Genomic DNA, 23,348 nt, shown 5'->3' with positions numbered 1-23,348 from the left:
CTGGACACAGTACTTCAACTGTGGTCTGACCAATGCTACAAAAAGGGGAAGTATCACCTCCTTGGATCTGTTCGTCATGCATCTGCTAATGCATGATAAAGTGCAGTTAGCTTTGCTGATGATTTCGTCACACTGGTGGCTCATGTTCATCTTGAAGTCCACTATGACTCTGAGATCCCTTTCCGCTTCTGTGCTACTGAGAGGGTCATTCCCCAGCCAGTCAGTGTGCTGGATATTTTTACGCTCTAGGTGCAGCACTCTGTATTTGTCTGTGTAACACTCTGCATTTCTCCTTCTTTAAGTGCTCTTAAAATGAAAGGTACTACATAAATGTAAGGTATCTTTCTATTCTATGTCATATCAGAATTCTCATGTGTTTACTTTTTGTGAATATGAAGATAGATATACATAAATCCTGACAATATCTGTGAAAGACAAACGTGTAAAGTTCCTGCTTCTCTATGAGCAGAATTCAGGCTTTAACTTGGGGGGTGTGACAAGAGTCTCACTTTTGGAGTCTCTTTGCACGTGCAGCTCTCGATTTCTGCAATGGGCCCACCACCCGCCTATTCTCGCCTGCCACGTCTTGATCTTGTTCATAAGAGAAGAATGATTAAACCTAGCCGGAAGCTGCCCATTTATATGCGCCCCGATGGTTGGGGGCGCTGTCTGCGGCTCCCTTCTCCCCCTGCACCGCAGCCCAAGCCTCGCAGTTGTTGCCAGAATGATCCTCCCCCGGAACACAGTATCTGGTCCCGGCCCCTTCTTTCGCCTTTGGGTCGTCAGCGCCCTTCTCACCCTTGGGCTTTTTACTACCCCTCGTCTGGGCTTGTCGCATGCTTCCCATGCTCATTGCCCCCTCTAGGGCCTTTTCCGCACCTCTCGCACCCGTTGCCCCCTCCGGGGCCTAAGCCGCGCCTCTCCGGCTGGTTGCCCCCTCCGGGGCCTAAGCCGCGCCTCTCCGGCTGGTTGCCCCCTCCGGGGCCTAAGCCGCGCCTCTCCGGCTGGTTGCCCCCTCCGGGGCCTAAGCCGCGCCTCTCCGGCTGGTTGCCCCCTCCGGGGCCTGAGCGCCCATTCGTGGCTGGGGCTACAACCCCCACACACCGAGTGCCTCTCTGGTACTCGAAACGCTGTGCCCACTGTGGCACTGCTCACTGTGCCCCCGCTGGGCACCGGGAACCCCCCAGCTACTGGGGAGCCCCCATGAGGCCTCCTCAGACCCCTACAGCCTCACCCGGTCCTCCGGTATAACAAGAACAAAAATCATGAGCCAAGCGGCTACAACATAACCAGAAGCCTAATGGCTCGTAACGTAATCATAAGCCCCAAGCTCATAGACCCAGCTCCACTCTATGGAGGCTCTGCCTTACCTCTGTCCAAGTTCCCTTTTCCCCTGCATCATTGTGGCCAGTCAGAGCGGTCAGGCTGCACCCTTGACCCGGGCTGCTCAGCTCACCCGCAGAGCTCCTGCTCTTGCGGTCACCAGAGGGGAACTGAACTCCTGGCCTTCTACCTGGGCTTAAGAAGGGCTAAGCTCCACCCCTTCCTGGCTCCCGGCTTCCCTGGTTGCTAGGGCAACCGGCACCTGCACAAGCCTAGTAACTGGCAGTTGTGCTTCCCCTTTTCCGCCCCTAGGGGTCTCTCCCAAGCTATTTCTAGTCTCAGTTGCAGGATGCCTGAGAGCCCTGCGACAGGGAGCAATGGTACTTATGCACTGCAAAATATATTTAAAGAAAGATCTGGACAGGACAACACCTGAACTTTGTTTGAGATGCACATATTAACATCTTGTGAAATGGCAAAGGTTCACACCTAATCTGCATAGTATGAAGCTGATTGCAGATACTGTACCTCCACCTACAAAGCAGAGGCTCAGCAACATACTGGTTTTCCTGCTTACATGTATATGGTATAAGCAAATAATTCACCAGTAGCATAACTAGGGGGAACAATAAGAGCAATTGCCCTGGGCACTGACTGGGGTAGGGAGGGATGGGGGGAGAAGACAATGTGGTTGATGCTGGTAGTTGCACATTCATGATTGCAAAATGGAAGTTGCCACTTTGCTTTGTCCCAGATGCTTGGCCATGTCCTTAACACTGCTTTAATTCACTGCATAATACAACAACAGGCATAAGGTTTTGCCTACTGTTTACATTGTAACAAGTTTTGGTTATCTTCATATCAGCTGAGTGCATAAGATACTCATGTGAGTAGCATCTTTTAGCTCTGCTATCTACTTTGTAACTTAATTGTACTTCAGTTAACTGACCTTAACTGAGTACTAACTATAATTGTAATGGCCTACTTCAGGAGTTCGCAACTTATGGCATGGGTGCTGCATCAAGCCTGCAGAGACATTTGATGTGGCTCACAGATGTGGACTTCAGTAATATCTGATGGTGGGGGGGCTTCAGCAACAGGCATTCAGTAGCAGGCATTTTCCCTAGGCCTGCCATGGGAGAAGCAGTGGTGTGGGCAATTTCCCCATGCTGCTGCAGGGAAAAGTGAACCAGTACCTGGGTACTACTGCCTGCCTCTGACACAAACTGAGTAATTTAAGCTCTCAGCCTAAAGGGATTGCAGATGCTAGTCTAACTGTACTCCACTTAACTGTGCTGGAAACCGCCGAAGGAAAGCAGTTCTTGTAGGGATGCTATTAAACTAGTCAGTATACAGACTAGTTCCCCTCGTTTTCAAGACTTCTAATAGCAGCTCAAAACTGATTACTGAAAGAAAATGAAAACGAAAAGAGCTTGTCAGTTTCAAGGCTGAAACTGACAGCATTGTACTCTTCATGAATGCTTATATTAAATTCAGGTAAATGCAAAGCCCTTCTAAGGCTTGAAGCAATGGCCGTCAGTAGAGTATAGTGTGCACACTTTGTGTGACACTGTAACAAACATTGCATTCCATCTTATGCCTAAACTAATTAAACTAATTGGCTTGTGATACCTGAAATTACTCTGGGTCACAATTCTAAAGATGAAGATAAGTGAATGTTGTATTGTGAAACTCCATTTGATGCATATTTCTGTTTATCCGCTTAGCCACTTGTAAAATGGAATTGATACCTATTTTTCTGAAGCATGCAATCCTTAGATTGAATAATATTACAAGCATTTATTTGGCACCTACTAGCATGGTACAAGTTTTAAATGGAGACATTCAGGATCTCAGTAAAAGATACCAAATACCCTCTCCTTTTCTGTGGAAAGATGCTGTATAAGTGCAAAGGTTTATTACTGGTTCTCCTGGATTTCATCACTAGTTTTCTAGCCTTCCACTGACTATTTTTAATGAAGAACCTAAGCATAGTTGCCACTGAGCTAGTTGCATTTAAATCCGTCATGTAACTTAGACTGCTTCATTACATTAGTTCTTCAAGAATGTGGGGAGTTAAAGGGTGAAAAATTATGCTGAAAGCAGCAAAGGCTGATGGATACAGCTGAGGTCTTAGTCTGGTAAACTAGTTCAGTTTATTTAAAAATGTGTGGATCAATTGCAATTTGTCATCCCCCAGAGTAAATAATGCACAACCCCTTGGCTCACATGAGGAGCAACCTTAGAGAGAGGGATGTTATGTATACAATAGCTTTTGATATTGTTCATGCTGAGAAAAAGGCAAGTAACGTTTAAGCACTGAGTCAAGTGAATTAAACATTCACATGTATTTGCTGAAAAAATTATATACATCTGTAGCAAGGCTCTGCCAAGTTTGAAAGATAAGCATAATCTAGTCACTAAATTAAAAAAATAAAAATCTGACTTTTAAATCTTTTGCTTTTTAACCATGTTCAGGATCACAGACAATTACTTTTTTAGCACATTTGGTGAAGAACGTATGTTTGTGTGAGTGCCAATGAAAACTGGTGAAAATTTGGCATCTTTTCTGTGTATGACAGAAAGTAATACGAAGCAACTTATGCCTTATAGTGTAAATAAATCACAGAGTATCTCTATCAGATTGCAAAAAGGGCCACACACAATAGCAGTCAAAAAGAAGCCTAAACACCCAGAGATTTAAGATACACATTTGATAAGTAAGAACAAGTAAAGAGCATGCTGGCTAGTTAAAAACATTTCATTTGCAATCCCATTCCTTACGAGTGAAACCCTGGAAAAATAACCATCCCATACATGAAATGGACTCTGCAGAGATTTCTATATCCATTCACAGTAAGGCTTTGAAGATATATAAGTTTTAAAGCTTGTGTATTTTAAGAATTTAGGGCAAATACATGTTCTTCTACTGAATAAAAAGAAAGTTAGTACTTAAAAGGTTAAAAAATATATCAAGTGATTTTTTTTACATAAATAAATTATATTGATTTTGGATTTGACAGCTGAAAAAAACCTTTCTGCTTCCACTGGAGGCAAAACTGAACAAATGTTAGTTAAATAGCGATAGCAGCATTTCTAAGAAATCCGTCAATAGCAATACAGTATCTATGCTACAAGAGTGTTATTAAATAGAATAAGATTTAATTCTCTGGGGTTCTTTTTGCATTATGATTGGTTACATATTTTTAAAGAATGCTTCCAATCCAATAAAATGGGAATACATTCCTTGAAGATATAAACGTGGCTTGCTGTTAGGCCATGGGTAACAGACTGCTTTGAGATGCTAATTTTATCACGTACATAATTTATAATCCCAAATGTATAAAAGACAATGACAAAAAGCATCATAAATAAATAATGCAAACTGAAATAGTTATGTCAAAACATTTGGACCATTAGATAAATTAGCAAAACTGTAACAGAAAATAAGTAAAAAATACAGTAAATAGTGACAACCAAATGTGAAACAGATTACTAGCATGCTTTCAACACCCTCAATTAGTCTGCCATCTCACTGCTGCACCACTATATGTTTATTTCAAGTCACAAATCATGAGCTGCAAATAAGAACAAGCCCAAGTGAAAGAAAAATTAAATAGGAGTGAGGATAAAGAGAACTAATAGGAGTAGAACTTTGGGAAGTTGATAGCATGAAAAAAATTGTTAATTTAAAATGCATACTCCAGAAATATTTACCAATAGGAGCACTAAGAAACACTGTTTAACAGCAAATAGAGAGGAATGGAAAGAAGAAACCGAAGTATGCTCTTCACAGTCTAACTCTAAAAGGAGGAGAATAAGCTCACACTTTGAAAAACCTCAACAGTCCTTTTCAAAGACATTCAAAAATGTAAAGCTGGTCTACAGCTCCCCACTCCCCCTTGTTTTTTGATGACATTATTTCTGGGAAAGGTAGGAGAAACATTAAATGTTAAAAGAAAAAAACAGAGCCTCAGTGTTCATACAGGAACATTAAAATCAGAGTGACCTGTTCATAGCTGAAACAATAACTTTACAGTTCTTTTTATGCCATAAATGAGAACTAAATATTAGCAGAATGGTGAAGTAACTGGTAGCGATAGGTGCATTAACTGCAATAAAAGACATGCAAATATGCAAAAACTTCTCAGCTCAAGCTGAAAAAGTTTTTGTAACGAACAGGGAAAGGGCAATTGAAATTCCACTTAACATAAAACCAAACTTTGGTTTTAAAAAAATATAGAATAATGTCTAAGTAATATTTTCTTTTGTTGTAGTTTCTCTCCCAAACTTTGTGGGGCAAGGGAAAGAAATTATATCATTACCAGTTATGTTTTTTTAAAAAAGAAATCAATATACGGATTTTCAAACATTAGTTATATACTTCTGTCTATCTACTATTCTAGTAACGAGGGTAAAATACAGAAATACTTTAAACCAAAATACACATTAGTAGCACTTATTATAACTGTGCTTTTTACCCCCCAATACAAAGTTTTTCATTCAGAGTCACTCTAAAAAGGAATGCCCTTGTCTGCATTTAGATCAAGAGATAAGGACTTTTGCTCTTTTTGCTTCTTCTTCTTCTCAAATAAGTCAGCAATTTGGAGGCCTGACCAAGTACTGGAATTATTATTGTTGTCTGGGATAAACAACTGAACACAAATTCCATGCCTCCAATCCTACCTAAACAACACTGTTTATCTAATAAAGTGGCAAGACCCTGCAACTATTAACGTATGTTATGTCACCATAGTTTTCTTACAGGGAGTTAGGTAGATAATATTTACTCATGGAAACACAGGTTTTATGAAGGTGAAGTGGGGGCAAGAGGGTAAGTAACAAATATTTATGGGATAAGAAACTTACAAGCCACAATCTTTTTCTTAATGAAACAAAAGTTCTAATTTCTATTAATTTCTCTTGACTCCGTCTCTTCCGCTGGTACATCATGTTCTTTCTCTGTTGACAAAGGTGGTGTTTGCTCTATACAGTTTTGACTGTTTGTTGTTTCTTTTTCAGAGAGCGCAACAGTTTCTTGTTCTGGATTTGCTGATTCCCCTTTAGTTTTCTTCCTCTTCCGCTTCTGGCTTTCTAGGTTTGTCACCTCAGAAAGTCTGGTTTGCTGTATACCTGGCAATGCCATGCCAATACTGGGTGAAAGAAACATTGATGGATAGATCAGTCCAGGGGACATTCCTGGTATAAGAAATGGATTAAAAGCTACAGGACTACTGGTTGTTATTGCAGATTCTGTCTGATCAGAAAATGAACTAGGACCAGGCTTGTCTTCAGAAAGAGTTTCTTTTTTCACATTTTGGCTACTCTGTTTGTCCTCAGTAGCTTTTTCTGCATTTGATGTACCATTTTTTGTGCTTGTTAACAAACTTGGAGCAGTTGAAGTACAAGTAGTTGTCATTGGTGGGTTGAGAAGCCCTCCAACACCAAACATCTGTGGTACACTAGCCATACCTGGCAACATCATAGGCAACATACTCAGAGTGCTTTTGACATCCTCACCAGCAGACACTGCTGCAAATCCAGCAGGAAACCCCACCAGACCAGTTAAAGGGATGCTTTGCATGTTTCTCATGTTCTGAAGTCCAACTACATCCATTCCAGCAATAAGTCCATTCATGAATAATGGTCCCATTCCTGAAGAAGAATCTGCTATAACACCAGGGGCTTTAATCAATTCACTTCTGGGCCTCCTTCCTCTCCGGCGAGGCCCAGTGTCTCGGAGCACAGGCTCAGTCAGGATACGATTAAACTTGCTTTCTGGTAAGAATCCCTGAAAATGAAACAAAGAAAACAAAGATACCTAAGAGTTATTACCTCTAAGAAAGCTCAGCTTGTTGTCATATGCTTATATCTGTGTTGCTGATGGTATCAACATACAAACACCTGTCCGTATGATTCTGAATATGGGTTTTGAGAGGATCAAGAATTGTCATCAATGGGATGCTGCTAGTGCAAAACATCCCTCCACTCTCATCCTAGTATGATGCAGCCAGTGTCAGAAACCTCCTGTGGAGATGAAGAGATATTTTTCATCCAACACAGAGTAAAATTCCTGTTTTTCATGAGCATGTACTTTCATGCTGAGAACTGACATTCTTCATGAGAGGCAGCTCAATCCAAGAGCTCCAATACCAAAAGAAAAAGTTTACTTTTTCAATTTTAAGGCCAACTTAGAGCTATACATAAGAGCAAAGCTACAAAAGATGCACATGGAAACAGCATACATGCATGTTGTGTGGTTCTCACCCTTTATAGCTTTAACTATAGCTTTATGGTCATTAAGGCACTTTTGGACACCTAGACATAATGGATGTGTACACAGATACTAACTTCCTGACAGTTCAGCCAAACTTAATTTCTTTAAGTCAACTTACCTGTCAGAGTATACATACATATGTGGAGCAGAGTTAACTTAAATGTGGCACAAGATAATATACGTCCAAGATGTTACATTAGTTAAGCTGACTTAGCTCATAAGATGGCTACCACCATGTCAAGGAGCTGTACATGTATATGCTCCAGTGTGACTTAGCAATTAGTTGACATAGTTAAGTTACCTTATTTTAAGTCAACTTATAACATGTGTACGCACCCAACAATACCGAACACACACTGCTGTAACTGCATCTATTTAAATTAGAAAAAAAAATAAAATCTATACTGTAGTATTAGACATGTCACCACCACTTGTATCACAAACAGTTTAATATCTTCCTCTTATATTGTTCTGATTTTTATTGTTTAAAATAGCAAATAGGTTTGAAATAATGGCTTTTCATGTATAAAATATTTTGCTTTGAGACTTAATCTGTAGGAGCTCATACAATGCATTTGTCCTGTGAACTGGATAAAAATATATTTTAAGTTTACATACCACAACTACTGAACAAAAAACATAGTTTTTCTACTCTGCCTCCAAATGCGTATGTGCAGATCTGTACAGGCATATATGTACACCTGGACTTTGCAGGTACAGAGACCAGCTTGTGCTAACATTTGCTCCTTCCCTTTTAATAGTTTAACATCTGTGTGCATGCAAGTGTAATAATTACTAATATGCACTCACAAAAAGCATGGTACCATTGGGGCCTAGGGGGAAAATGCTAACAAACATGCAAGTGTTAAAGATGCATACTAACAGTGAGTGGGGCATACATGCAGGCATCAGTGAAACTGCCTGTCAAAAGTGTACACAAAAAACTATCAAATCTGAAGTCAACATAATGGCTTGTGCAAGACAGAGGTTGCACTGGATGCTTACTACCTTGGCTGGTGGAGCTAGCATCATTCTGGATATGCAGTGCTCTATTTCTTGAGGAAATGGAATAATCTGTTGCTTTCCAGTGTCAATTAAAAGCAACTTGTAGAGCAGACAAACCTTCAGACTGACCAATATCTCCTCCCAGCCCCTTAGTCCAGCATGAATATCATGCACAACTCTACAAGCAAGAAGATGGTGAGTAAGAGAAAGAGGTCCAAGGGACAAGCCATGTGCAAACAGACTGACCCTGACTAACCATCAGATGAATGTCTTTGTCATCTCTGTCCAAGAGAGGTATGAGCTACTAGGAGCTCTCACCCATGTCAGTCTTGTGCTCACTACGGTAGTCACTCACTTTAGGGATGGGAAAAAATAGGCGACAAATTTTGAGAAAGGTTCCCCTGCTACACTGAAGCCTTAAGGCACTGAGACCTGGAAATGAGGGACTTGCACACAGAGTTTACAGGAATCAATTTAGAGGCTGGGCTGAGGTAATTTTGATCATTTGATCCATTAGGTTACACCTACATGTTCCTTGTACCAGTAAACCCCCCGCCCCCCATATATAATCGTTCCTGTGTCTGGTGTTTTGTCTACTTCTAAATGTCCCAAATCTCACTGCTAGGCAGATTTTCTTGTTATTTAACTGAAACTTATCCTTTCACTTTTTAATTACTTCTAAATATTCCTCTCCTTTCTCTGTCTACTTGTCACTTATTTGCAGAGTGCTCAGATCCTCCCTGAGATGCCACTCAACAACTCAATCAGATTTAATCCTGTAGATATTCCCTCCAAGATTGGAAGATCTTGCCTTCCAACTCAGAGAACCTCGCTGGAAGAAAGGGTGTGGGGATGGAGAGGAGAAAGAGAAGATGATATGATACAGATTTCTCCAAAAGCTCTAACTTACTGAAAGCTTAACAATGTCAGCCCAGTCTGCTGCAACAGCATACTCCAAGTGTGCATCAAGCCACCTTGGCAATTCCTTCAATGCTGGTGCCATGGCTCCCCCTAACTATAAAACAGTAAAAGGATGACCTCTATTGCAGAAAGAGTTATGCAAAATAACACAAGAAATATGATTACACTTCTAGGTATATACTTCTAGACAGCTTAGGTGCAGTTGTCTTCCTGCCTGCTGCTGGTATTGCTACTCAGTGGCACTTGGTGGCAATGGTTGTTCTTACAGAGCAATCTACAGTCTGACTATTTTGATTTTGATGTAGCTCAACAATCCAGGTCTCTCACAGGTCTCTCACATAGCTACTGTATGGGATCTAGGGGGACATACAGCCCCATTCTGCTGCTATTTAGTCATTGAGAAGAATGAGAACTTTGTAGCTTAGGCATGGAACTAAGGCTCAGCCAGGAACCAAAACCCAGTTTTCCTCTACCAGTGACTCACTGTGTGACCCTGGGCAAGCCTCTTTATGCTTTCCCTATCTGTAAATGCAAATGAGAGTACCTCCTTTCTTGTGATGAAAGGAGCTGGATTGCAAGGGCCTCTTGCTGCCACCAGCAATATGATTCGACTCTTGTCCTGAGGGCAAATTAGTCTCTATGGACCATTTTTTGCTTCTACCCTTTTTCCTCTGCCCCTTAGTCACTACTGCCAGTGAAACAACTAAGTTATGATAATGGTGGCCTTTTTGAAGGGTCAGTCAGGAACTAGACAAAATCACCAATTAATTTCACACAGGTCCTCCAACAGCCATCAGGCAGCAACTTTTGCACATGGAAGCACAAGGACAGCTGCTCCACTTTCTAATTCACTATTTTATTTTCAATCTGAGGTGATTATTTTTAAAAAACGTACTACCCGCCATTAGTGAGTCCTTGGGTTTATTTTACAAAGGAATTTTATGAGTAAGTCCCATTAAGGTCACTAATCACCATAAAGACTTAATAAAAAACCTAAACTGTGTGAGATTTTTTTTTCTCCTTCTTTAATATAGGAGGAGTATTAGTTTTCCCTAAAAAAGAAAAGCCAGTGATATCTTGACTTTGGGCTATTTTTTAAAAATACCTGAAACAAGTTGAACACTTTCAAACCTACCCATTGCCTTTATACAGCACTGTTCTGTATAGGACTCTGAAAGTTATACAGTTCCTGCACTTCTCAAATGAAGAACAAAATAAATACATTTGCATCATATCAGAGTATTGCAATTTGTGAAATAATACCAGGAATTCACAGGTCAGACTTTGAAGATACAACTTTGAGTTTTAAGCTGAAGGCTGAATTGCTTTGCTGTTGTGGGACCTGTGTGTTTTGGCTGTGAATATTTAGAAGTCTTTCTGTACTCTGCTGAGCAATGATTTTTAATTTGTCATGGTCCTTGTGAGTTCTTTGCAACAAAAGAATTGTTCTATTATTTATCTCTAGTCAAAAATGAGTGAAAGCTAAGAGCTAGCATTTCTGAAAGATGCTTTGAGCCTAACAAGGGTGTTTTGAGTCTAAAAGGGTTGAGAACCACTGCTGTAGAGGCAGTTGCACATTTTCAGGAGATTTACATCTCCCTTGGCACATGTTATTCTGAGAATGGTGTAGATCAGAACTATCCAACTGGCAGTTCATAGGCCACATGCAGTCCTTGAGGATTTAATTTGTGGCCCCCAGGCTCCTACCCAACTGCTGCTCTACTCTATCACTCTGGCTGCAGCAGCAGCCCAAATCTCTGCAATCCCCTTCCCTCCTCTGGTTTCCACTTCCTGTCCTGTTCAGGGAATGAGGTGGATGACACAGCCCATGGTGCTGGGGAGAGCTGGCAGCCTGAAGTGCCTGCACAGTGCACTGCAGTGCAGAAAGAGAGCTGAGGGTGGGGACTGGAGCATCCACATGGCACAGTGCAGTGGGGAGCACCTGCATAGGGTGAAGCCCAGGGGGCCCATGGTCCACACTAGTACAGTCTGTGCAGGATGCAGCCCCTAGCCACTCAGAAGCTGGATGGTCCTGGTGTAGATCAATGTATGTATTTCAGAATTTTGTTGCAATTCTATCTACTTCTCAGAACTAAATATATTTCCTGGGCCATCTGAAGCTCTGGTTAAGTGTTTCAAGACTGAACAAGGACAAGGACAAGGACAAAGCACAGAAAATGCTTTTGCTTACCCTCCGTCCTGTACCTGTATGAACCACAGGTACTCGCTCGTCCCCTGTGAGTGAGTTTATGTCCAATTTGCTGGGGTCTTTGCAGCGTTGCCTCCTTTGTTTGGGCTTCTCTGAAAAATTCTGGAAGACAAAAAAGAGTATTAATGAGGATGGAAGGCTAAAAACACTATGGATGAATGGCAGATCAAACTTACAGCCTGAAGGGAGTTCCTGCATAGGTCTTGGAAGAAGCAGGTCTTACTTTTTGGTTTTGGAGTGACTGCAGTTTATTTTCATGGATATAGTTTCATAGTTTCACAGTTAGTAGGGTCAGAAGGGACCTGAGCAGATCATCAAGTCCGACCCCCTGCCATGGCAGGAAAGAGTACTGGGGTCAAACAACCCCAGCAAGGTGATTGTCAAGCCTTGTCTTAAAGACCCCCAGGGTAGGAGCCAGCACCACTTTGCTTAGAAGTTGGTTCCAGATCCTAGCCGCCCTGACCATGAAGTAGCGTTTCATGATGTCTAATCTGAATTTATCCTCTGCCAGCTTGTGACCATTATTTCTAGTCACTCCTGGTAGTGCTCAGGGGAACAGGGACTCCCCCAATGCCTGCTGGTCCCCTCTGACTAGTTTGTAACAGGCCACTAGACCCCCCCATAGCCTTCTCTTGTGGAGGCTGAACAGGTTCAGGTCCCATAGCCTCTCCTCATAGGGCCTGCCTTTGCTGTCCCCTGATCATGCAAGTAGCCCGCCTCTGAACCCTCTCCATGTTATCCACATCCCTCTTGTAGTGCGGTGCCCAGAACTGGACACAGTACTCCAGCTGCAGCCTGACCAGTGCCACATAGAGGGGGAGTATCACCTCCTTGGATCTGCTTGAGATGCATCTGTGGATGCATGACAAGGTGTGGTTGGCTTTCCTGACTGCATCCCCACACTGCTGGCCCAAGAATATGCTCTCAATGCAGACCAGTGGTATCAAACATATAGCCTGTGAGCCATATCCAGCCCACCCAGATATTTTATCTGGCCTGATAGGCTACTGGTTGGCTAAGTAGGTTGTGGCTGGGGTGGAGATGTGGTCTGTCACAGAATCCAGGGCCCTAGTGGACATGTCCATCACCAGCTGGGGGATGAGTAAGGACTGTGCAATACAGTCTTCAGTCACTCTACAGTGCCTAGCCTCCTGCTGCTTGTGTGCCTCTGTCATAGCAAGTGGCTGCCTGGTTCACAGCCGCTTGCCCCACTGCCATTGCTGCTGCTGTTGTGGCTGCCGCTGTGACTGCAACCATGGCTGCCAGTTGCCCCATGCCCCACACAAGATCTGGCCCATGAGAAGACCTGTGGTCCAGATCTGGCCTGGGGCCCAACATGAATTTAGCACCTCCGAGGTAGATTAACTACACCATCTCTTGCTATTTTCTCTCCACATCAAGGAATATATTCTTCTTCCAAGTTCACAGCACAAACTTTCACAGATCCTTTTAAAAAATCTCAGCCAGAATTTGAAAAGGTGAAGTACATTTGTACATGCCATAATTCACGACTCTCTCTCTCCCCCTATCTGCTGACCCTTGTTTTATACTTCGATTGTAAACTCTTTGAGACAGGCACCATTTTTGTGTTTTGTGTTTCTACAGTACCGAATACAACAGTATTGGGAGCTGAGAGAACTGGTCACACATGTGTCCCCGCACATACGTGTGCCCCCTTACCTGACCGGAGACGGACGCAGCAGTGGGGGCAGCAGTAGCTGATTCCCCTAAGGTAAGTGGGGAGGAGGAAGCTAGTGCAGCTGAGCCGGATATGGAGGGGAAGCCCCCTGGATCCCTTTTAGTTGACCTGGTAGGGAGCCGCGCACGAACAGAGTGCACAAACAGGCATGCTCTGTAAGGGTGTGCTGGTGTTTGCGCAGGTGGGCAAGCAGGAGGGGCAAGGAGGAAGTCTTTGGTAAGGGAAAGGCAATAGCACCACACCAATAAATAAAAATGGTGTGGACGCAGAATGCCAGTATGGTCCGTGCTCAGGGGGTGATGCCTACCTGGGGTTTCTCTAAGGCCTTCACCCAGACAGAGCCCACGGTGGGGCCGGTGTCACTCTGCCCACTGGCCTGCAGGGGATGCCCGGAAGGGCTGGGGGGCAGGGAATGGGGGCCCCCACACCTGTCCCGCAGATATCTTAGGGCCCTGGAGGGGCAGGTGAGGGAGTTCCAGGAGGAGGTTAGCAGGCTGCAGGGGATCAGAGAAGCAGAGGATGAAATTGATGGGTATTTCCTTTCCCTGCAGGGCCAAGCACCAAAGGAAGAAGAACCCCAGGAGGTGTCCTCCACAGCAGAATGGCAGAAGGTTCCGTCCAGAGCCAGGGCTGCTTGCAGTGATGCAGTACCAGCTCCCTCAGTCCAGCTGGGGAACAGGTATGAGGCCCTGGTGACACTGGAGGAAGAGGAACGTGAGGAGGAAACCTCTGGTGAGGCGGTCACTCCATGCACAGAACGGGCTGAAGGAGGCAAGTTGACCCAGAGGAAGAGACGCCGGGTACTCATCACAGGTGACTCCATCCTGAGAGGAACAGAGGGTCCCATCTGTCGCCAGGATACCATTACACATGAGGTCTACTGTCTCCCCAGAATGTGACGGAGATGATCCCGGCCCTCATCCTAATTACTGATTACTACCCCATGGCCCTAATCCATGTGGGTACCAATGATGTGGCCAGGAGCAGTCCAGACCACCTGATGAAGGACTACCAAGCACTGGGGGGGCAAGATGAAGAAGATAAGGGCACAGGTGGTCTTCTCATCGATCCTTCCGGTGAGCGGGCGTGGAAGACGTCATGGGATCTGGGAAGTCAACTTGCAGGCTTTGGCTTTCTGGACCATGACCCTCACTTCAGAACAAGAGACATGCTTGGGTAGGATGGGCTTCACCTCTCCCCCAAAGGTAAGCGTATGTTCTCTTCCAGGTTGGCTGATCTCCTCCAACAGGCTTTAAACTAGGCTCGTTGGGGGAGGGGGAGGAAGAGGACCAAGGGAGCCACAGAACACCAGACCAAGAGACACCCACAAGAACAGCCCAGTCAAGTCAGGCGATGAACACAAGAAATACCCAGGTAAGAGACAGGGGCCCAGATAGTCCAGGGATTTGCGGGAGCGGGGGGTGTAAGGGTTGCATACACCCTCAGGAAGCCTTAAAAGCCTCTACACTAATGCTTGCAGTATGGGGAAGAAGCAGGGGAAACCTGCCCTCCTGCTAGCTAACACAAACCCAGACATAATGGGGCTCACTGAAACTTGGTGGGATCCAACGCAAAACTGGGTGGTAAACATCAAGGGCTATAGGCTGTATAGGCGGGATAGAACAGGGAGGAAAGGTGGGGGTGTAGTGCTCTGTCAAAGAGCAATACATATCCTCTGCAAACAGCACTGGGTCTGAGGTAGGGCAGACTGAGGTGCTCTGGGTCAGAATACAAAGGGGTCGGGGGGAAAGGGACCTAACGGTGGGGGTCTACTACAGGCCACCTAACCAGGGAGAAGAGCTGTACCGGGAATTCTCAGGTCAGCTTGAGGAGGCAGTTAAGTCAAGGGACGTGGTCATCATGGGTGACCTAAACTACTTGGACATCTGCTGGGACGAGCAGTCAGCCAGGTCTGACCGCTCACATATGTTCCTAGCCGAGTTACAGGACCTCCACCTAACACAGGAGGTGCACAGTCCCACCAGGGGAAATGCCTTGTTGGACCTGGTTCTGGCCACAGGCCCCTGGTGAGGGGACTGTGGGTGCCTGAGCACCTGGGAGACAGCGATCATCTCCTGCCGGAATTCACCATCTAGAACAGGGTGTCACAGGCCTGCAGCAAGGCAGCAGCCCTGGACTTCAGGAGGGTGGATTTCAATGAGGTAAGGAGACTAGTCAGAGAGGCACTGGGGTCCTGGAGGGGAGGGGAGGGGAGCTGGGAGTCCAAGAAGAGTGGTCGTTCCTTACGGAGATGATCTTCCAAGTCCAAAGCATGACAATCCCCACGTGGATCAAAGGGAGCAAGTGTGCTCAAAAGCCCCCATGGCTCACCAAAAGCATCCATGAACGCCTCAAAGCTAAAAAGGAGGCATACACCCAATGGAAGGGAGGGGCCCATCACCAAGGAGGATTATACCTCCTTGGTTTGAGATTGTAGGGGAGCTATTAGGAAGGCTAAGGCAGAGATGGAACTGGGACTAGCGACCCAGATCAAAGATAACAAGAAGTCCTTTTTTAAATACATAGGGGATAAAAAGTAGGTACCAAATAATGTGGGGCCTCTGCAAGACATGCTTGGTAATCTGGTGGTAGCACCAGGCGACAAAGCTCTTTAACAGATTCTTTGCTTCTATTTTTCTGAGCAGGGACAGGGACATCCTCCCCCACTGGGATACCGGACGGACCCAGGGGAGGCACAGCCAGGCCCAGGGTCAGTGAGGAACTAGTCAGGGAACTTCTGGAGGATGTGTTCAGATCAGCAGGTCCAGATGATCTCCACTCCAGGGTGCTTATGGAACTGGCAGAGATCATTGCAGGACCACTGGCACAGCTTTACAAGCATTCGTGGTGCTCTGGTGAGGTGCCTGATGACAAGTAAAGGGCCAATGTGGTCCCCATTTTCAAAAAAGGGAGGAAAAAGGACCCACGAAATTACAGGCCTGCTAGTCTTACCTTGGTCCTGAGGAAGCTCTTTGAGAAAATTATCCAGGAGCACATCTGCAAGAAACCAGCAGGGAAGATTATGCTTAGGGGCAATCAACATGGGTTCATTAGAGGCAGGTCCTGTCAGACCAACCAGGTCACCAAAGCCTTGGACACAGGTGTTGCGGTGGACGTAGTCTTCCTGGACTTCAGGAAGGCCTTCAACACTGTCTCTCACCCCATCCTCATTAAAAAATTAGGCGTCTGTGGTGTTGATACCTACGCAGTCAGATGGGTCACAAATTGGCTGGGGGGCCGCACACAGAGTGGTGGTGGACAGGTCATTTTCGACCTGGAGGGATGTGGACAGTGGGGTTCCCCAGAGCTTGGTCCTTGGGCCAGCACTGTTCAATATCTTCATAAGTGATTTGGACAAGGGGGTGAAAAGCACTCTGTTCAAAGTCGCAGATAACACTAAGATGTGGGGAGAAGTGTGCATGCTAGAAGAGAGGGGACAGGCTACAACTAGATCTCAACAGGTTACAGAGGTGGGCGGATGAGAATAGTATGGGTTTCAACACGGACAAGTGCACGGTGTTGCACCTGGGGAAGAAGAACCAGCAGCATATCTCCAGGCTGGAGAATTCTCTTCTCATCAGCACAGAGGCAGAGAAGCATCTTGGAATCACTATTGATTCCAAGATGAACATGGGCCACCAATGTGGGGATGCAGTCAGAAAGGGTAACTGCACTTTGTCATGCATCCATAGATGCATCATAAGCAGGTCCAACGTGATCCCCCCCTCTATGCGACATTGGTCAGGCCGCAGTTGGAGTACTGTATCCAGTTCTGGGCACCATGCTTCAGGAAGGATGTGGCCAGCATTCAGAGGGTCCAGAGGAGGGCCACTCACATGATTAGGGGGCAGCAGGGCAGGCCCTATGACGAAAGGCTATGGGACCTGAACCTGTTCAGCCTCCACAAAAGAAGGCCGAGAAGGGATCTGGTGGCACCTATAAACTTGCCAAGGGGGACCAGCAGGCAATGGGAGAGTCCCTGTTCCCCTGAGCACTACCAGGGGTAACAAGGAAGAGCAGCCATCAGTTGACGGAGAGTAGATTCAGGCTAGATATCAGGAGGCACTACTTCACAGTCAGGGTGGCTAGGAGCTGGAACCGACTTCCAAGGGAAGTGGTGCTCACCCCTACGCTGGGGGTCTTCAAAAGGAGGCTAGACAGTCACCTAGCTGGGGTCATTTGACCCCAGCATCCTTTCCTGCCCATGGCAGGGGGTCGGACTAGGTGAACTGCTTAGGTGCCTTCTGACCCCACCAAATACAAAACTATGAAACAAGGTCCTGGTCAATTACTTGGGCTCCTACGTGATATAGTGTAACAGGGGGGCCTCCTCAGGGTCCATCTACTGGTAGCCCCACCCGTTATGGGCCAACCGCCTGCCTTCTATCCTGCCATGCCTTGTTGTTAATTGTTGTTAATTAAATGGAAGGCTGCCCATTGTATGCCCCTATAACAGGGGCTGCTATCTGTGGCTCCATTCCTCTCCTGCACTGCAGCCCAAACCTCGCAGATGGTATTTTTAAATTCCTCTTTATGTTGGGGTTTCGGCCACTGTGGGCCTATCCCTTTTTTTTCTCTAACTAGGCCTGTCAGTCAAAACCCCCCTACTAATCAGGGTTTGACTCACAAGCTCTAGCTCGCAAAAAAAACCCTCACTCACGCTCCTGCCCCTCTGTGGTGCTGGGGTTTACTCATCCCCAAATACCGCGCCCTCTCTGGTGCTGGGGTCAGCTCACCCCCAAATACTGCGCCCTCTCTGGCGCTAGGGTCAGCTCACCCCTGAATATTGCGCCCTTTCTGGCACTGGGATCCCCACACTGCAGTGGGCCCCCAATGAGGCCTCCTCCTTCCCCAAATAGCCTCACCCAAACCACCGATGTTAACATTAAATAAGAGAGGCAACATGCCTGCCTACTTTAGATGATCATGAGGATGGCTCAGGACATGGCGTAGTCTTCCGACAGAAACTGCAGCCGCGGCACCGTAGTCATTGGGAGTCCGCCTCCCTGCTGCCCCTCTGGCCTTCTCCACTTGCAGTTTGTAGGGTCCTGGCCTTCCTCTTCCTGTCACCTGACCGGTTGGAAGGGCTTGAGCCTTAACCCCTATTCGACTGGCCGGCCGTGACTGGAAGGTTCTGGACTTAAAGGGACCACCCTGTCTCTTAGTAACAGGGTTAGGGTTCCCCATTACATATGGTAATATATAAAATTAATATTACTGCTTCTGATGCAAACCCTACCTAACTCCTCATCAGAGTGAAAGCCTGGAGATGGAGTGTGAACAAGTGGTTAGTGCATAGGCCTTTGTGGCAAGACTCTGGAATTCTGTACTGAGCTCTGGCACTATCTTCAACTGACCTCAGCAAAGTCTCTTAACTGTGTAGTTGGTTTAATAAAAGATATCACATCTACCCAAAAACCTTATTTGCCTATGTCCTTAGACCAACACGGCTACAACCAACAACCCTTAATTGTTCAATGTCCATATTTCTACATCTAGAAGGCAAGCAAAACTTGTAAGTTTTATAATGTTTTCCCACTTTCCAAGTCAGCTTATTTGTGACTTCCCCAAAAATAGCACTCCTCACTTTTCATTACGGTTTGAGGCCTATGACACCCTACCCCTAAGGAAATGCTAATGAAACGTTGTTTATTGTATGTTGTTCAACTTACCACACTTCTGACATTCAAAAGGGAAATGTCCTGCTTGGTCCCTTCTAGTCCAGGGGTCAGGACTACCCACTAGCCTAACTCTGAATGTTCTAGGAGACATTATCTTCCACAACTTCTTTTGCAAGATAATTATAGAACTCACCATCAGGAAAAGTGTCTAGATAAACAGTCTACATTTTCCTTTGCTTAATTCAACACATTCTCTTATTTGTAATATTCTATTATGTACCATGACACCATGCTAATTACAGACCGCTGTTCCTTCAGAGTGCAACTTACATATTTCTACTTCCTGTGGACACACTGAATGTAGTTAGTTCCATAAAATGTGTGCCAATGCACATGTACGCATGCAAAAAAATTACAGAGATTCATAGGAAGACGAGGCAGGAAGGGAGCTTCAGAGATCATTTAGTCCAGCTCCTTACTCAAGGCATGGTCATCCCCATCTAAACCATTCCAGGCATATGTTTATCCAAACTGCACTTAAAAACTTTCAATGACAAAGACTCCACAGCCTCCCTACATAATCTATTCCTGTGCTTAATCATTCTAGGTGCATCTACACATGCTATTAAAGCAACGTGATAAACTCCACTGCAGTTGGCTCCCAGGTGCAACGTCTTGCACGTGCGCCTGGGACCACAGCAGTCTGAGATGAGGCAGAGTAGCCCCAGGCTGACAGGGGGCCTGAGGGATCAACCTTGGGCTCTGAGTGGCAGCGTCAGGCAGTGCAGGGGCATGAGGGTCCTAAAGTGCGGGGCTAGGCATCAGGTAGGCCCTGAACTTTAGCATCCTTGTGCCCCAGCTAGCCCTTGTCACCATTTACATGTGCTTTTCAGTGCATATAATTACCCCATTGTAGAACAGTACTGTCCCCAACAATACTATCCTATGGTGGAGCTAATTAATTTACTGCCCCCTAATACTGGCACATGTATAGACAGTGACATTTTACTGTGGAGCTAATTAGTCGACTCCTCAGTAAAGTGCATGCTTAGATGCACTCTCTCAGAGTTAAAAAGTTTTTAATATGTAACCTGAATCTTGTTGATTGCAGTTTTAGCCTATTACTTCTTGTCCTGTCCCTCAAAATAACCAGTCCTCCTACTCTTTATAACAAGTCTTTTTATATTTGAAGATGTATCAATGGCTCAAAGTTTAGTTGGCAGTCAGTATCAAGTTGAGTATCCCAGGGGTTGATCATGGGACAGGTTTTGTTTAATGTCTTCATCAACAACCTGGAAGATGGCCTAGAGTGCACTCTCAGCAAGTTTGCAGATGACACCAAGCTGGGGAGAGTAGTAGATATGCCGGAGGGTAGGGCTAGAATTCAGAGCATCCTGGAGAAATTGGAGGATTGGGTCAAAAGGAATCTCATGAGGTTCAGCAAGGACAAGTGCAAAGTCCTGCACTTAGGACAGAACAATCCCATGCACCAGTACAGGCTGGGGGCTGACTGGCTGGGCAGCAGCTCTGCAGAAAAGGGGGGCATTACAGTAGGGGTTAAAATGGACAGTAAGCTGAATATGAGCCAGGAGCATGCCCTTGTTGCCAAGAAGGCTAACAGCATTCTCGGCCATATGGGTAGGTATGCTGCTAGTAGAGCAAGAGAAGAGATTATTCCCCTCTTTTCAGCACTGGTAAGGCCACATCTGGAGTACAGTGTTCAGTTTTGGGCCCCCCACTACAGAAAGGATGTGGAAAAATTGGAGAGTCCAGTGTAGGGCAACAAAAATGGTGAGGGGGCTGGGGAACATGACTTTTGAGGAAAGACTGAGGGAACTGAGTTTATGTAGTCCAGAGAAGAGGAGACTGAGAAGCGACTTAATAGCAGCCTTCAACCACCTGAAGGGGAGCTTGAAAAAGGATGGAGCTAGACTGTTCTCAGCGATGGCAGACGACAGAACAAGGAGAATTAGGAAGAATTTTCTCACCAAGAGGGTAGCAAAACACTGGAACAGATTACCCAGAGAGGTGGTGGAAGCTCCATCCTTGAAAGTTTTCAAAACATGGCTAGACAAAGCTCTGGCTGGGGTGATCTAGTTGGGGATGGTCCTGCTTTAAGCAAGGGGTTGGACTAAATTCTGAGGTCCCTTCCAACCCTAACTTTCTATGATGCTATGATTCTATGTATGACATTCCTTCATCCTTCTCTTCTCTATACTCAATAATCCCAGTTCCTCATACATCCTGATTGCTAGACCTCTATTTTTTATTGCAACTCTCCTCTATACTATTTTCAGTTTATTCACATCTTTTTAAAGTGGAGTGCCCACAACTGGATATTGTAATCCAGGTGAGGTCTCACCAGTGCTACATCTCTTCCAATGATTTGCATATGACACTCCTGTTAAAAGATCTTGAAATGACCTGTTTACAACAATACTACACTGCTAACTCTTATTCTGCTTGCTGTCCTCTATAGCCCTCATGCCCTTTTGTGCAGTACTGCTGCTTTGCCAACTGCTCCCATTTTGTATTTGTGCATGGACCTAACAAAAAAAGAAAGATGGAAACTGGGGATTTCCTCAGAGAAAAGTCCTAAAACCTTGCCTACAATGAAGTGATAGTGCCTCTATATTCAGTACTGATTAGGCCTCATCTAGAGTATTCTGTACAGTTTTGGGCTTCACATTTTAAAAAGGACATGAAAAAGTTAGAGATGGTCCTGCAGTGGGCAACAAACATAATAAAGGGCTTGTAAATCATATGAGGAAAGGCTGAAAAAACAGACATGTTTAGCTTACAGCAAAGGTGTTTAAGAGGGGACATGATGGCAGTCTTCAAATACCTGAAGGGCTACCATAAAAAGAGGGGAAAAGCCTTTTCTCTCTTGCTGCAGAGAGCAAAGCATAGACCAATAGTTGAAATTACAGCAAAGTAGGTTTAGATACCAGGGGAAAATTCTCTGTTAGAACTGTGAGGCAGTGGAATAGATTGCCTAAGAAAGGTATTTCCTTCTTTGGTGGCACTCACAAAGAAGCTGGATAAGACTCTGGTCAAGTAAGTCTGTGCTTTGCATGGGTATTTGCCATGGTTCTGGATTTTGCTGGTTGTCACAAGAGGTCGAGAAGTAGTTTTTCTCGTCATGTTACTATATGTGCTGGGGGGGTTGTCCTCAGATGCATTAGGTCAATGCTTCCCAAACTTTTCCTCAGCGTGACCCCATTTTCTCAGCATGGCCCCTCACTCCCACCTTGCAGGCCCCTGGCCCTGCCAGTGCCCCTTACTCCCAACCCTCAGCCCCCCACCCATGCAGGTGCCCCAGAGCCAGGGCCTGCAGCCCCCTCCCCCCCCCAGCAGCATCCGAGCCCCAGCTGCTGCCTCCAGGAGGCAGCAGCTGCTGTGGCTGGAGAGGAGCTAAGCCCAGCTCCCCCCGCCCCCCATGCAGGCAGAGCTCAGCTCCTCTCATGCAGGCAGCAGAGCTGAAGTGAAGCCTGTGGTGCGGGGGCGGGGAGGATGTGGGCTGCCTGCTGTAGGCTTGGGGCTCCCTGCCCTACTACCTTTCCCCTGGGGGGCTCCGCAGCCCAGCAGGCAGGACCTGGAGTGGGAAGGAGCGCTGTGCCACCATGGCCATCAAACTGAGGCACCCCCTCCCTGCCCGGAAGCAGCAGGAGTACAACCCTGTGCTGCTGCTGGTGCTACACCACAATGTGCCGCTGCTACACCACACTGGCCTTTGATGGCCATGGTGGTGAGACACTCCCTCCTGAGCTGGGTCCTACCTGCTGGGCTGGACTCCTGCCCAGAGCTGGTCTGGCCCAACTGCAGCCCCATGCCCTGCTGTGGGCACAGAAATCTCAGGGGGCAAGTCCCCACTCTGCTGCATTGTCTTGCCCCCCCCCCACCTTCCTCCACTGCATCGCCTGTGCTCCCTCACCCACCAATGCATTGCCTGTGCCCCCTCCTCTCCGTCCCCACAGACTTCCCTGGACGGAACTGCAGAAGCTCCTCTCCACTGCTGCTTGGCTGCTATGTGCATGTGTGTGTACACATGCATGTGGCATCCCCAGTCTTTGTTTGCCCTCCCCTTAGCCCCAAGAAGCCCTTTGCAGGCTGGAGCTCTGCCAGCCTGCAAGGGGAAACCTGTCCTTGCATTTTTCTCCTTTAAAGAAGAAAACATGCATTTTTCCATAGTGAACGGAAAACCCAGATCCCTATTCATCACAACCCCATCCATTGATGTTGCAACCCATTTGGGGTCATGACCCACAATTCTTGTCTAGTAGGTCTTGCACT

At 45.9% G+C, this 23,348-nt stretch overlaps 1 protein-coding gene across 9 annotated transcripts in view; it reads right to left on the bottom strand.

Annotated features, from left to right (window-relative positions):
* Positions 1–3,460: 3,460 nt before the first annotated feature.
* The window catches only part of CHD6 (chromodomain helicase DNA binding protein 6), a 253,245-nt gene continuing 233,357 nt past the window's right edge, over positions 3,461–23,348 (bottom strand). For 6 of the 9 annotated variants that reach the window (XM_090020474.1, XM_090020470.1, XM_090020475.1 and 3 more), the window contains 4 exons: positions 16,387–16,431; positions 11,718–11,837; positions 9,516–9,620; positions 3,461–7,114 (listed from right to left, as the gene is read on the bottom strand). In XM_090020474.1, coding sequence (XP_089876600.1) covers positions 6,227–7,114; positions 9,516–9,620; positions 11,718–11,837; positions 16,387–16,431 — 1,158 coding nt within the window. In that variant the 3' untranslated portion in view covers positions 3,461–6,226. The remainder of the gene's footprint in view (positions 7,115–9,515; positions 9,621–11,717; positions 11,838–16,386; positions 16,432–23,348) is intronic. The other 3 variants (XM_090020471.1, XM_090020469.1, XM_090020472.1) reach the window with 3 other exon arrangements.

This window comes from Crocodylus siamensis, chromosome 10 (genome assembly GCF_052110815.1).
Source record: "Crocodylus siamensis isolate JL-2025a chromosome 10, ASM5211081v1, whole genome shotgun sequence".
Taxonomy (NCBI): domain Eukaryota; kingdom Metazoa; phylum Chordata; order Crocodylia; family Crocodylidae; genus Crocodylus; species Crocodylus siamensis.
The sequence above is the reverse complement of the archived record's forward strand: the minus strand, read 5'-3'. Positions and strand labels throughout refer to the sequence as shown.